A 12,179-nucleotide genomic window follows, 5' to 3' on the forward strand; every position below is an offset into this window, starting at 1 on the left:
TGCGCCGTGGCGCTGCCGGCGGCGCGGGGGCGGGGGCGGCGGCGGAGGGGCGGCGGCGTCTCCTGGCGGCGCGGCGGCCCCGCGGCGCCCGGGGCGGCTGTGGCGGCGGCCGGCGGCGCGGGCAGGCGCAGGTAGGCCCGGGCGGCGGCGGCGGCGGCCCCGCGGGAGCAGGGCGGGGGCCGGCCGCGGCGGGGGCCTGCAGGGACCGGGGCAGCGGGCGGCGGGGCGGGGCGGGGAGGGCCGGGCCCGGTGCCCCCCACGGGCGGGGAAGGGCCAGGCCCGGTGTCCCGGTGTCCCCACGCGTGGGGCAGGACCCCCCCCAGCCACCCCACGCGGGCAGGGAAGGGCCTGTCCTACGGTCCTGGCCCCCCACGTGCGGGGGGGACCCGTCCTGGCGTCCTGGCACCCCACGCGTGGGGAAGGACCTGTCCTGCCCACCCCACACGTGGGGAAGGACCCGTCCTGGTGTCCTGGCACCCCACGCGCAGGGAAAGACCTGTCCTGGCTGCCCCCCACACAGGGAAGGATGCGTCCTGGTGTTCTAGCACCCCATGCGCGGGAAGGACCCATCCTGGCCACCCCATGCACGGGAAAGGACACGTCCTGGTGTCCTAGCACCCTGCGTGTGTGGAAGCACCCATCCTTGCCACCCCACGCACAGGGAAGGACCCGTCTTGGCCACCCCACGCATGGGAAAGGACCCATCCTGGTGTCCTGGCACCCCACGCACGGGGAAGGACCTGTCCTAGCACCCCGTGTGCAGGGAAGGACCCGGCCCGGCCACCCCACGCATGGGAAAGGGCCCATCCTGGTGTCCTGGCACCCCACACGTGCGGAAGGACCCGTCCTGGCCACCCCACGCGCGGGGAGGGGCCCGTCGCCGCACGCCGGCCGCCTCCCGCGCAGGGCGTCCCCTGACTCATCTTCCCCTTCGCATCCAAACAGCCGCGGAGACAGGCCGAGGCCCCGTGGCCGGAGCCGTGCTGAAGCCACCAGGGCGCGAGGGTTGGAGCTACCCCCGAGGCCTCTCCCTGTCCTCGCGCGCAGGCTCAGGAGCGGGAAATGGACGCGCGCTCGGCGAGTTTCCACTGCCCCGTGGTTCCAGAACAGGCTTTCGCCAAAGGCATGAGGTCGAGCAGCGCGAGCATCTCCCTGTGGACGGTCGTGGCGGCCGTTCAGGCCGTGGAGAGGAGCGTGGACTCGCACGCCGCGCGGCTGCTGAACCTGGAGCGGAGGACGGTGACAACCGAGAAGAAGTACTTTGACTGTGAGAAAACAGTAGTGGATTTTGGTAACCAGATGGAGAGCAAACTGGCCGTGCTGGGCACCCTCATCCAGGAGTACGGGCGGCGCCTGGAGAGCATGGAGAACCTGCTCAAGAACAGGAACATCTGGATCCTGCAGCTGCCCCCGGGCACCCAGGGCGAGGTCCCCAAGGTAACAAATGGCTATGCATGCTTCTGGGGAGGGACGGTAAGGATGTCACGTGTGCCTTGTTTACTGAGGTGACATCAGCGCGAATGGATGCTCTGGTGCTATGGAAGGACGGTTTGAAAAGGGGCATTTCAAACAGTGTCTGCGGGTTTCAGAAACTCAGGGTTTTGCTTTTTCACGTACATCGGCAGCAGTATTTGCTTGCGGAGATCGTGAGCGCTGCACGTCAAATCCTTGTCGAGTCCGGTGGGCTGAGATCTCTAAATATACCTCACACGACTGAAGCACTCCCTGAGATAACAGTTTAGTTCAAGGGAATGATGTTACCTTTATAAACGACCGTAGAAGCGTCGGCCTGGAAGGGACCTTGCACCTTACTGTTCTAGGATCTGACTTCAATCATTTCTGCTGCAAATTAAGCAGATAAATCTCTTCTTGTACTTAATTAAAAAATCACACATTCTACCTTGTTAAACATAATTCATTTGTTGTTGTCTCAGAGATCCTGTTTCCTCAACCTCATCTCGAAACGGGGTGCCCAAAAGGAGACCCCGTGCAGCAGTGAAGGCTCTGCACGGTCCAGCTCTTAAAATTAATGCTGCCATTGTGCTCTCGCAGTAATTCACCCACACAAGCGGCAGCCTTCTCCCACTTATCCTTAAACATTTAATGAACTCTGCAGAAAGAGCTTAACTTCCAATTGCTTTTTGCAGAATTGCTGTCATGTGTCAAAAACAAGTATCAAGTAAGGACTGTTTGTTCACATATATAATTGTATCTCATTATAAAAGGACAAATTCATACATTTTACACTGAGTAGTAGATTCTTCCCCTCAAACAATTCCACTGAAGTAAATGAACTACCTTTATAATCAGCTAAGGCTCTGCATGAGGAGATGTAGGAATATTCTGGAATTCACAGTGGGCTTTCCAATAATTAGCACAAATGAACAAAGTTCTTTAAACTGAAGGTCTGAGTCATTCCTCTCTCTCTCCTGTTTTGTACTGTCTTTGTATTACGCCTGAGGAGAAAATATTCCAAAGCAGGATATTTTTGCCCCTTCAGTACTTTATACACTTCTGGAAATGGCGGAAGTAATAAATAAAAATTAGAAACTTTCCTCTTCTCGATGCTCTAAGGACGGCAGGGCCAGCTAAAGTACCAGAAAAGGTGCTGAGTTTGTAACTTTTGTGCTTACAGGTCCCGATGGCATTTGGAAATGACACTGCTTCCTCTTCTGAGCGAGAGTGGGAGCATCTAGAAGAAGGGCAGAAAGAGCTGTACAAAAATATGATGAAAGGGAACTATGAGTCTCTGATCTCTCTGGGTAAATATCACTTTTTCAGTCATTTGTTGGTGCTTCTGGACTAACTCTGTTTTGGGGCCCTCCGTGCTGTGAAATGTTTGTACCACCCGCACTATGGAACGGGTTTGGGGAGGAAGAAACACACCACCAACAAAGAGTTTGCAGGAAATACAGAGATGTCAGCGTCACTAGAAGCCTGCACGTGCGCTTGGTATAATGTACAGTCAGTTCCGTTCACAAAGACGTCTGTCTGTCTGATGGTCTGTAGACAGTCAGAGCCTCTGGGCATCTAGGAGTAGGCGCTCGGGTGTCAGGCTGGATTGAAGACAATAAACAAGATTTGGAAGTTCAGGAAAGGCCACTCCCCCTCCTTGGGCTTTAGGGATGTAGGGAACAGTTATGCCAAACCGGCTTCCATTTCCGTCCCACGAGCTGGGAGTTAAATAGCGGTGCCCAGTGGGGCTTGGTTTGGTAACTCCGGTCTTTCTGCACAGCGAGGCGGCGGAGCCCCAGCAGTGTTTGCAGGGAAGCGTTCCTCCCCATGCGTACAGCAGAATCCGCTCACCCCAGCACGCGTGTGTTTCTCCAGGCTTTTTTCATCACCTGGCACAAACAGCAAGGAGGGCGGTTTGATGCAGTACGGAAACTTCAATATTTGTGTTCCTCAACAGACTATGCAATCTCCAAACCTGACCTCCTGTCCCGGATTGAGAGAGGAGAGGCACCCTGCGGTGGGAACCAGGTGGACTCGGGAGAGAGAGACATTCCTGCAGAACCAAGCACAGGCAAGAGATGAATTACGAGTTTGTCCTCAGACATAATGTTTGTGTATTGTTGTCAGCAGAGGATGTCATGAGGTGATAGTCCTGATTTGCTGTGGATGGAGCTTGTCAGATCTTGCTGAGCAGGAGGTTTGGGGGAATAAGAAAGTGTTAGTAAAAACATAATGGGATTGATCTTTCCCATTAGCAGAGTCTCTGGCATTTACATGTGACGTGAGCAGCCAGGACAACGGAGAAGGCGTGCAGTGCCTGAGAGGACAGGATGACCCGAAGGAGAGAATAAATGCGCTGGCTGAACCCCAAGCTGGTAAGCGGTGTTCTGAAAGAGCGTGCTTGCACGTGTCCGGCGGGGAGGGCACTATCCTGAAACACGATCAGCTGAGAGGTAAGGGGAAAACTGCTTCTCTGGAGAGCTGAGTAAAGCTCCAAGAAAGAGAACAGGAGTAGGAGACACCGAAGAGGGGTTGTATATAAAAGCAGTGTAACTGGGTGCAAACCTTGGCACAGCAAGGGAAGAGCCAAGTGGTGGTGTGATATCCGGTAAAGAAACCTGGCTTTCCTCTTTACGCTAGCAGACTACGCCATTCCAGAGCCAAGTTTCCCGTGCGTTGTGAAGCAAGAGGAAGAGGCGTGTGTGGAGGAGCGTGGAGCTACGGAGGATGCCGAATTTGCAGAGCTCAGCGTGGGTGAGTTCTGAGCAGACTCACAGTGTGCTGTGCGGCCGGAGATAAGGTGGGGAGCTGATGCCGCACAACGGCACCCTTAACCTTCCCGCTGTGGGGCAGGATACGCTGAGCTGTGGGGACTGAGCAGAGACAGGTGGGAGAGTGAAGAAAGGACAAGAACCACGCTGAGGTTAGGAAGGGCAAGAGGAAGGTTAGGGACAGTACTGCTAGTAGAAAGGTTAAAGTGCCAGGTAGGTAAAACACTGCAAGTGAAGGGACAGGAATCCCTGAAATAAGTCAAACAAAATACGAGGACTTACTAGGAAAGGAACTGAGCTCAATTTTCAGTGTCTTCTCCGAAGATGTTGCTATGCCACAGTATTGGAAGCTTGAGTGCAGTTCACTTGATCTTGAAAAGAATATAGTAGTCAGTGACATGGTGCAGAGAAGAGCAGCAGGACAGACAGCTTCTGTAGCAGGAGAGACTAAATACAGTGGGACCCTTCAGCCTGAGAAGGGCATGGCCAAACAGGGGACACAACACAAGCCTGTACATTCGTGAATGCAGCGGGGTAGGGGCTGTAGGAAGATACTGCCACAGGACACAACAAAAGCTGGAAGCAAAATGGGCTTAGAAGGGATTTGGGCAAATTTGCAGATGAGAACGTCATCTCTGGCTCCGATCGTGCTGTGGGACAGCCGTCCCTGGCACTTGGCAAGGCAATGGCTGCTGCAGAGCACAGCTCTTCTCTGCAGCCCCTGAGCTTCTGAGCATCTGGCTCAAGAAGCTCCTTCTTCCTCTTTAAAGAAGGAGGCTGCACAGATGGGTCCCCATGTCCAGGGACCAGAGGGAAGGTAGACCTCATGGAATGGGCTGGTGCTCTCTGAAGAGTGAGAAATATTGAGTCATTGGTGTGGGGAGGGAGGCAGCTACACAGGCTGTGTGAACGAAGGCTACCCCCAGTTCATGAGATATCAGCACTTAGGAGAAGGGGGATGGCTGGAGACAATTCAGGAAACTGTCTGGGGAGTGTTCAGCCCTGCTGTCCTGGAAGGCAGCACTTCTTTCTGCCCCCTCCCTCACAGCTTCTCACATTCGCTGCTAAGCCAGCTGAAATGGAAGCGCTCTTGTGCTTTTCACTTGCACCCTCTCCCCTTTTAGTCTTCCAGCTAGCTCTGTTGATCTGTGAGCGCAGCTGCCTTTCATGTTCCCTGTGTAAGACAGGTCTGTTCGATTCATGTGTGGGGGAAGGAATCGGGGGATTTCAGAAGTGTCTCGTATCTCAGGCCAATGAATGTCCCCTTTGTTGCTGTTTCAGTTCCAGCAGATGAGGTGCTGACGTTCAAAATAGAAGAGGACTCTGATGAATCTCTTCAAAGCTCAGAGACCCCCAAGACTTTATCCAGGGAATTACAGGAGCTTGTTTTCCAGGGTCCCAGTGAGGAGCTGCCCTTTGATAGTCAGTACAGCTCCCCGGTGCAGCAGAGAAACCAGAGGACGAGCGGGCTGGTACCACCTGCTCCGGCGGAGAGCAACGCTATCACGTTTTACGGGCAAAGCTGTCCCGGTGAGAGACCTCACACGTGTGGTGCCTGTGGGAAGGGCTTCCGGCTGAAGAAGATCCTCGCAACGCACCAGCAGAGCCACGACGCGCTGTGCTGTGGTGAGCGCGCTGAGCACGACGAGGGCTTCCTGCATCAGCAGCGCTTCGAGCTGCGCCAGCAGATCCACGCGGAAGACAGGACCGACGCAGCCGCAGAGCGCACGCAGAGCCTCAGGCAGAACAACAGCGCGAAAGCCCACGCCAGGGTCCCAGCCACGAACAAGGGGTACGGCAGTCCCAAATGCATGAAAAGCGTCAACACCAACGGCAGCTACAGGCCAAGTCAGAAGAGCCAGCTGCGGGAGAAGCCTTACAAGTGCAACAAGTGTCAGGAGAGCTTCTCCCAGAAGAAAACCCTTGTCATCCACCAGCGTGTGCATTCAGGCCGGAGCGGAGGGGTCCTGGGTTGCTCGTACTGTGGGAAGACCTTCAGCCACCCCTCCAATCTGATCCGGCATCAGAGGATCCACACTGGAGAGAGGCCGTACCAATGCAGCGAGTGCTCAAAGAGCTTCACCCAGAAGCAGCACCTCCTCCAGCACCAGAAAATCCACCTGCGTGAGAGGAACCGCGTGGGTACGCAGAACGTGAGAAAGGCACCGCTAGACAACTTCTTCTAGCTTGTGCTGGGCTTGCTCAGATCCTACAGCCCCTGGAGGAGGTGGAAGAGGACAAAGTCTCTGTCTCTCTGCTGCTCAGCATTGAAGGCTCTCTGACAATTTAATCAAAAGGTCCATGCAAAGTAGGACTAGGATTCACCCTGGCACCACTGCCCTTTTCGTCATGGTGCGATGGTATGCCATGGTACCTCCTAGTCAGCCTGAAAACCTCTTGAGGATGAAAGTGTTTAGGACCTCTCCAGGTTTAAAGGAAGCACATGGAATCAGTTGGTTGAACTGGTTACAGCTAGGTAGAGTTTCTCTGAAGCAGCCACTCTTTGCCTGGAGTTTCCCTGGCTGCTCCCTGTGCTGAAGTTCTGCTGTGCTCAGTTTCATGGGCAAGTTTGAGTTGCGTATTCTCAAAAGACTCCTGGCAACTAAACGCACACACAAGGTGAGGCCTTGCTGGCAGTCTGCACAGATGCCACATGCACCAGGGTGAGGCAGCCAGTAAGTTCCCAACCCTCCGTGTGCCTCAGCACAGGCCAAATGGTGTTTTCATTGCTGCTACTGCTCAGGAAGCTAGCTGGAAAAAAACAGGTTCGGTTCCTTCTCTAGAGCCTAAAATTGGATTTAGTTTGTTGTAAATGATAAGTGTAGGGCCAAATTCTGCTCTGAGCTGCTCTGATACGCATTGGGATGTGTACCATGGGATACTCTAGACTTGCACTGCAGTAACTGTGGGGGGAATTTGTTCCATCGCCTGTCACTTCTTAACACGCCTAAAGGAGACGGCGTCAGCCAAGCTCCTGCTGATACCTCTAAGACAATTCCAGTGGAACTGAATGGGGAAACCACTTGTTAGCCAGAGGTGGTGCACATCTGTGCTCCCCTGCTGAAGTAAGTGTTGGGGTAGCGGTTTTTCTGGTGGTTGCCTGTACATTAACACTTCTGTTCTGCTTATTTATTATTCGTTGTCTTTTCCTGTCTTTATCTCCCTTTCTCCCTGGGTAGCCTGTGGTACAGATGTTTCTTGCCCTTTGCCTTTGAGGATGAGCTTTCCTTATATCCCAAACAGTTACAGAAACATTTCCCAGCAACTCGAATTTGTTGAGCAACTTGCCCAACTATGTAATGCAACGCTGGGGCTCCCGTTGTTATTTGACAAGGTCTGCTAGTTCCCACCATCACTAATCTGGGTTTAGAAACCCCCTCGGTTGCTTCCAGACCCCCAGGTGTCCGGGGGACGTGGGGAGGGTTGCAGGGGGCTTGTGAGGCCAGCTCAGAGCCTCTGCGCTGTCCAACTAACCTGCTTTTTGCCCGGAGCAGGCTGCGTGAGCGCTCCGGAGCCGCGCTGTGGGAACTGGCACAGAGCCACGCGTGCGGAGATGTCTGCAGCTGCAGGTGTTCGCTTGGTGACCAACCGCCTGCAGCACTGTCCTCGCATCTTCGTGCTGCTGGGGGCTTTGCTTTCGCGGTTTCTGAAGAGCGTGAGTAGGTCTGTGTGTGGCAAGCCTGTCTGTGCACGCCGTCGTTTTCTCAAGGTAGTAAGTCCACAAGGATGGAGGATTTCATGTTCTGTCACTCCTTAATGTTCAGTGGCCACTTGCTACCTTGAAGCAGCGAAAACAGACTAATTTTCCTCGCACATTTGTCCAGGTCTGACCAACATGCCAGAGGAGACTCTCTTGGCAGTTAGCAGTATGGGGCATTTGATACCTGGACAAGCAGTCTGGGTCTCGTCCGGGAAGCAGACAGACTAATCAGCCCTTCGGTGGCTTCTTACTGACTCCAGTTGAATTTCTTGTCTCCCTGTTACCCTTCTGTTGCCCAGACTGTGAGCCCTCCGGGGCAGGGAACTCGTTTGTTTCTATCTGTTTGTAAAATGCCAGTTAAATTTGCAGCAGTAGATACTTGATTTTTAATAATAACATTAAACTTGAACAGATTAAAGCTGTGAAGTCCCAAATGTTTCCCCCTCTCCCCAGTCATTCTGCTACGCTCTGGGAAAGCCCTGACTCGGGAACCTGCTGTGCCCGGCCCCTGGTGTGACCCAAAGGGACGTCTCACGTGCGTTGTCACCCAGCTCCCAGGGAATCGCGTCCTCTCACCTTCCCTGGGAGAAGAAGTCCCTGTCTAATCGAGTACTCATGTTTCCTGCTCAAAGCGAATGGCAATTTGTAGTATTGCACCCCACTAACAGAAGACAAAGTCTATGTTGAATTAGAAAGAAGACAGCATGGGTTTTCGTTATTTTTCCTTTTCTGTAATATTGCAGTGGAACCTAAGCAGAAGACCTGCTGTCGGTGTAGGTATCCGAGACCTGGGGAGGAGGGCCTGAACTGTAACAGCTTCTAAGCATAGCATGTGAACAAGCTCACGATACAAATCTCATTCTGCAGGCAGACCAAATCAGTCCTGCTGCCAGCAGAAAGCTTTCAGCAGCCCCAGCGTCACAGTCTTCGTTAGTTCAGCCCGCTCAGTTGAGTCTGGGAAGTGCAGGATGCGTTCAAGGATGGGACGCAAAGATGCTGTTGCCTAAAGCAGCAGAGGTGCAGTTGTTATTGAAAAATTAAACCAACTTCAAGGATGTGACCGGAACATCCTAAATCTTAGTTGGGATCACTTTGGCAACGTGCATAAATTATTTACTAACATAACTACAAGTGCTTTTCCTGGGCAGTTACCGTGTCTTACACAAGGACAGGAACAAGTAATAATGATGTCCTGCAGCATCAGCCTCTCTCCTCCCTCTAGCACTACTGTCATCAACAGTCTAGTGCTGACCTCCTGAACCTCATTACTGTTAGACATTTTATTTTTAAAAAATAGTTACAGAAAATACAGAAGCTGCCCGCCAACTGATGTGCTGTTCGCATCCGAGATTAGCTTCTCCCTCCACATGTCTGTGTAACCACAGCCGTAGAAGAATCAGTGTCCGGATAGCAAAGAGAGAAGCGTTTTAGAAATGTGGGTTGGGAGGGTTACACTATTTTAACAACGCGATCTTATTTTTGATTGAGAGAGTTAATACGTTAACCGTTGTCTAAGCATCAGAAGTACTTGCTGTTTGCTCCGTACTTCATCTGTTCTTGATGCCACCTTTGATAGTCAAAGATGAAGCATATTTTGCACAGTGAGTCGTCTCCCCTCTCTTCCCCTGTGTTTCAGAGATAAATATATATATTTAAAATGAATCTGAGAGTTCTTTTGAGATTTGTGCTTCTTATATTTCACAAATTCAGTCCTGAATCCAGGAAGTTTTGCTGAGTGACATAGGAATGCACTGGTCTTCGGACTGCGTGAGGCTTAGCGGTTGCTTGCTGTTTAGTAACACCCAAATTCCTTGGAAGTCAACTTAATACAGGGCCACTTCCTCTCCCTCGCCTTGCACGGACAGGGCAATGCCTACAGGAAAGAGCAGAAGCTACAGGGGAAGGCAGAGGAACCGCGGTGATGGGGAGGGAATATTTTGGGAGAGCACTAAGTCTCCCCCCTGCCCAGCCCAGCCTGAGGTGCCTCGTGGAGTCTCCATACCTTCCGTCAATAGGTGCTAAACGTCTATCATCCTCAGGAACCGCTTCTCGGCTTGCAACGTTTCTCCAGCCTTCCGTTACTTGGGCTGCTATAGCTGAGGCTGGAGCAGAAGGGATGCTGCAAGTCCTCCACCAGGCTCGGACACCCAAACTTTCAACAGCCGGAAGGCTTTCGCGTTGTGATCGGCCTCACAGGAGGCTGCAGTGGGGGATCCAAGGGTAGGAAAGCCAAGACAAGCGGCTCTCTGCTTTTTTGGCCAGGGAGCCGAGCACTTTTAACCCAGGCTGTGGGCACCCAACAGTCCTAAGCACCTGGTCTTCTTGCTGCACTTGGTATGTATAGATTTGAGGTGGCTTCAGCCTGCCAGCTGTAAACACACAGGGACTTTAAAGGTGACGTTGATGGCTAGCTGGGTGACTTGGGAGGACGTCTGGCAGAGCCCTGACGGGGGTTGCTGCAGCACAGCAGGGACGGGCACCATGAGCTAGGGCGTCAGCTCAGCTGGAAGGAAGTGCTGGTCCCACACGGCTGCTGTTTTTCACCACCAGAAGCATGTCAGACTCCAGCCTTGAGAACGCGCTAAGTGGTGAAGAGCTCGAGAAGGTTCTAATCCACCAGAGAAGTCACCCAAAACCAGGATGTGTTGAACATGCAAAGCGATTCACTGATTCGGCTGTCAGGGGAGTGCTCAGGAGGCTGCACAGGAAAAGGGGGCTGTGCTAGGAGCGGTGTGGCACGGAGGTTCCTTCCCAAGCTGACTGGTATCTCAGAAGCCAAGTGTGACAGCAACCTCCATTTCAAAGCCAGTCTCGGGAGCAGATGTCTTCTGGGAGAGCAAGTTCAGCCCAGACAGTTGGAGGAGAGACAGATTTCTAGATTGAGATATTATTCACAAAGACATACACAGAAAAATATAAGAAAAAAATAAAACTTCTGACGCAGGTGTACCCAGGACAGCAAAGCCCTACAGGCTCTCGAGCTTCAGCAAACGCAAACTACTTTGCTCAAAAACACCTAAAGCTTTTGTTTGTCTGTTTTGCAAGTGCTTTCTGTTGTTAGAGCGATCCCATGTTTTTTATTGCTTCATGATTCCAGATTTTTGTTTATAAAAGCGTCTCTGTGTGCCTTAACGTATGGAGGCAGGAGTCTTTGCAGCCTATGGCAGTGCCGTCGCTCCTGCATTTCGGGCATGGTAGCTCTCCAGCACCCAGCTCGTTACCAGCAATTAAATTTAAGACAGGAAGGACGTACGTAAGTACCGAAAGAACCACCGCAGCCCTTCTCTGGTGGCCCGGCTCTCCCGGTAGATCTGTCCCCGCCCTGCCCGGGTGCATCCCGCTTCACCGACAGGACCAGAGCAACGCGAGCATCCCGGCCGGTGCGAGCCAGCACCATCGGCAGGTGCCTTCGGCCTCTTTTTGTCCCCTCGTGGGACGGGCCTGGTTCTTTCCACGCCCTGGAGGGAAAGTCGTGCGGGTTGAACACCTCGTTCCTGCGGGTTGAACACCTCGTTCCTGCCACCGGAGGCAGCTGCGAAGACCTGACGTGACCCGGCACCATCCCGAGCCCCACGTGCCTGCTCGGGGCAGGAGATCCCGTGAAGGTCCCCGTGACCGCAGGGCGGGCGAGGGAGGGTCGGATACCGGCGGGGAGACACTCGGGGCTCATCAGGGGTTGAAGGGGATGGATTTAATACAGGACTTCAATACAGCACGGGCGGACGCCCCGGCGGGACTCAGCTCTGTCCCTAGGGGCCCCGTAAACGGACGAGAGGCGTCTCCTCACCTCGGCCGTGCCGACCTCGAGGAGCCGCCATCCGGGAAGCGGCCAGAGGCCGCCGACGGAGCGGGATACGCCGGCCCGGCCCGGACGGGCGCCGGCCCTCGTGGGGGCTCCCGGGAGCCGCCCGTCCGGGCGCCGCCGCCGCCGCAGCCGCCGCGCAGGAAGCCACAGGCGGGGGCCGGGGCGGTGCGGCGGTTGGCGCTGGCTCCCCTGCGCCGGGGGTGGCGGTGGCACCTGGGGCCCCGCTGAGACGGGCCCCAACGGGACCCCGCGCGGCTGCCGGCTGGGCCGGGCCTCGGGTGCCGAGGGACCCTCGCGCCCTCCCTGCCCCAAGGGACCCTTCTCCCCTCTCCCTTCTCCCCTCTCCCCTCCCACCCCAGAAGAACCCTCTCCCCTCTCCCTTCTCCCCTCTCCCTTCCCAGCACCAAGGACCTCTCTCCCCTCACCCTTCTCCCCTCTCCCTTCTCCC

At 54.4% G+C, this 12,179-nt stretch overlaps 1 protein-coding gene and 1 long non-coding RNA gene across 4 annotated transcripts; one reads left to right on the plus strand and one right to left on the minus strand.

The window, feature by feature from the left end:
- The first annotated feature begins 12 nt into the window (after positions 1-12).
- LOC112993718 (zinc finger protein 777-like) lies at positions 13-8,344 on the plus strand. 3 transcript variants are annotated; one of them, XM_064505590.1, is made up of 7 exons: positions 13-131; positions 946-1,437; positions 2,636-2,762; positions 3,413-3,526; positions 3,711-3,830; positions 4,096-4,209; positions 5,508-8,344. In XM_064505590.1, the coding sequence occupies exons 2-7, from the start codon at positions 1,063-1,065 to the stop codon at positions 6,410-6,412; spliced, it is 1,755 nt and encodes a 584-aa protein (XP_064361660.1). In that variant the 5' UTR covers positions 13-131; positions 946-1,062; the 3' UTR covers positions 6,413-8,344. The 3 variants fall into 3 exon arrangements, with proteins under 3 accessions (XP_064361660.1, XP_064361662.1, XP_064361661.1); XM_064505592.1 differs by having other exon boundaries at positions 4,099-4,209; XM_064505591.1 differs by having other exon boundaries at positions 3,714-3,830.
- An 847-nt stretch (positions 8,345-9,191) lies between these two features.
- Positions 9,192-12,056, minus strand: LOC112993717 (uncharacterized). Its single transcript, XR_003261774.2, has 2 exons — positions 11,714-12,056; positions 9,192-11,384 (listed from the first exon to the last, which is right to left on the minus strand). It is a non-coding gene; the product is annotated as an uncharacterized LOC112993717 (long non-coding RNA).
- Between the last annotated feature and the right edge of the window lie 123 nt (positions 12,057-12,179).

Source organism: Dromaius novaehollandiae, chromosome 2 (genome assembly GCF_036370855.1).
Source record: "Dromaius novaehollandiae isolate bDroNov1 chromosome 2, bDroNov1.hap1, whole genome shotgun sequence".
Taxonomy (NCBI): Eukaryota; Metazoa; Chordata; class Aves; order Casuariiformes; family Dromaiidae; genus Dromaius; species Dromaius novaehollandiae.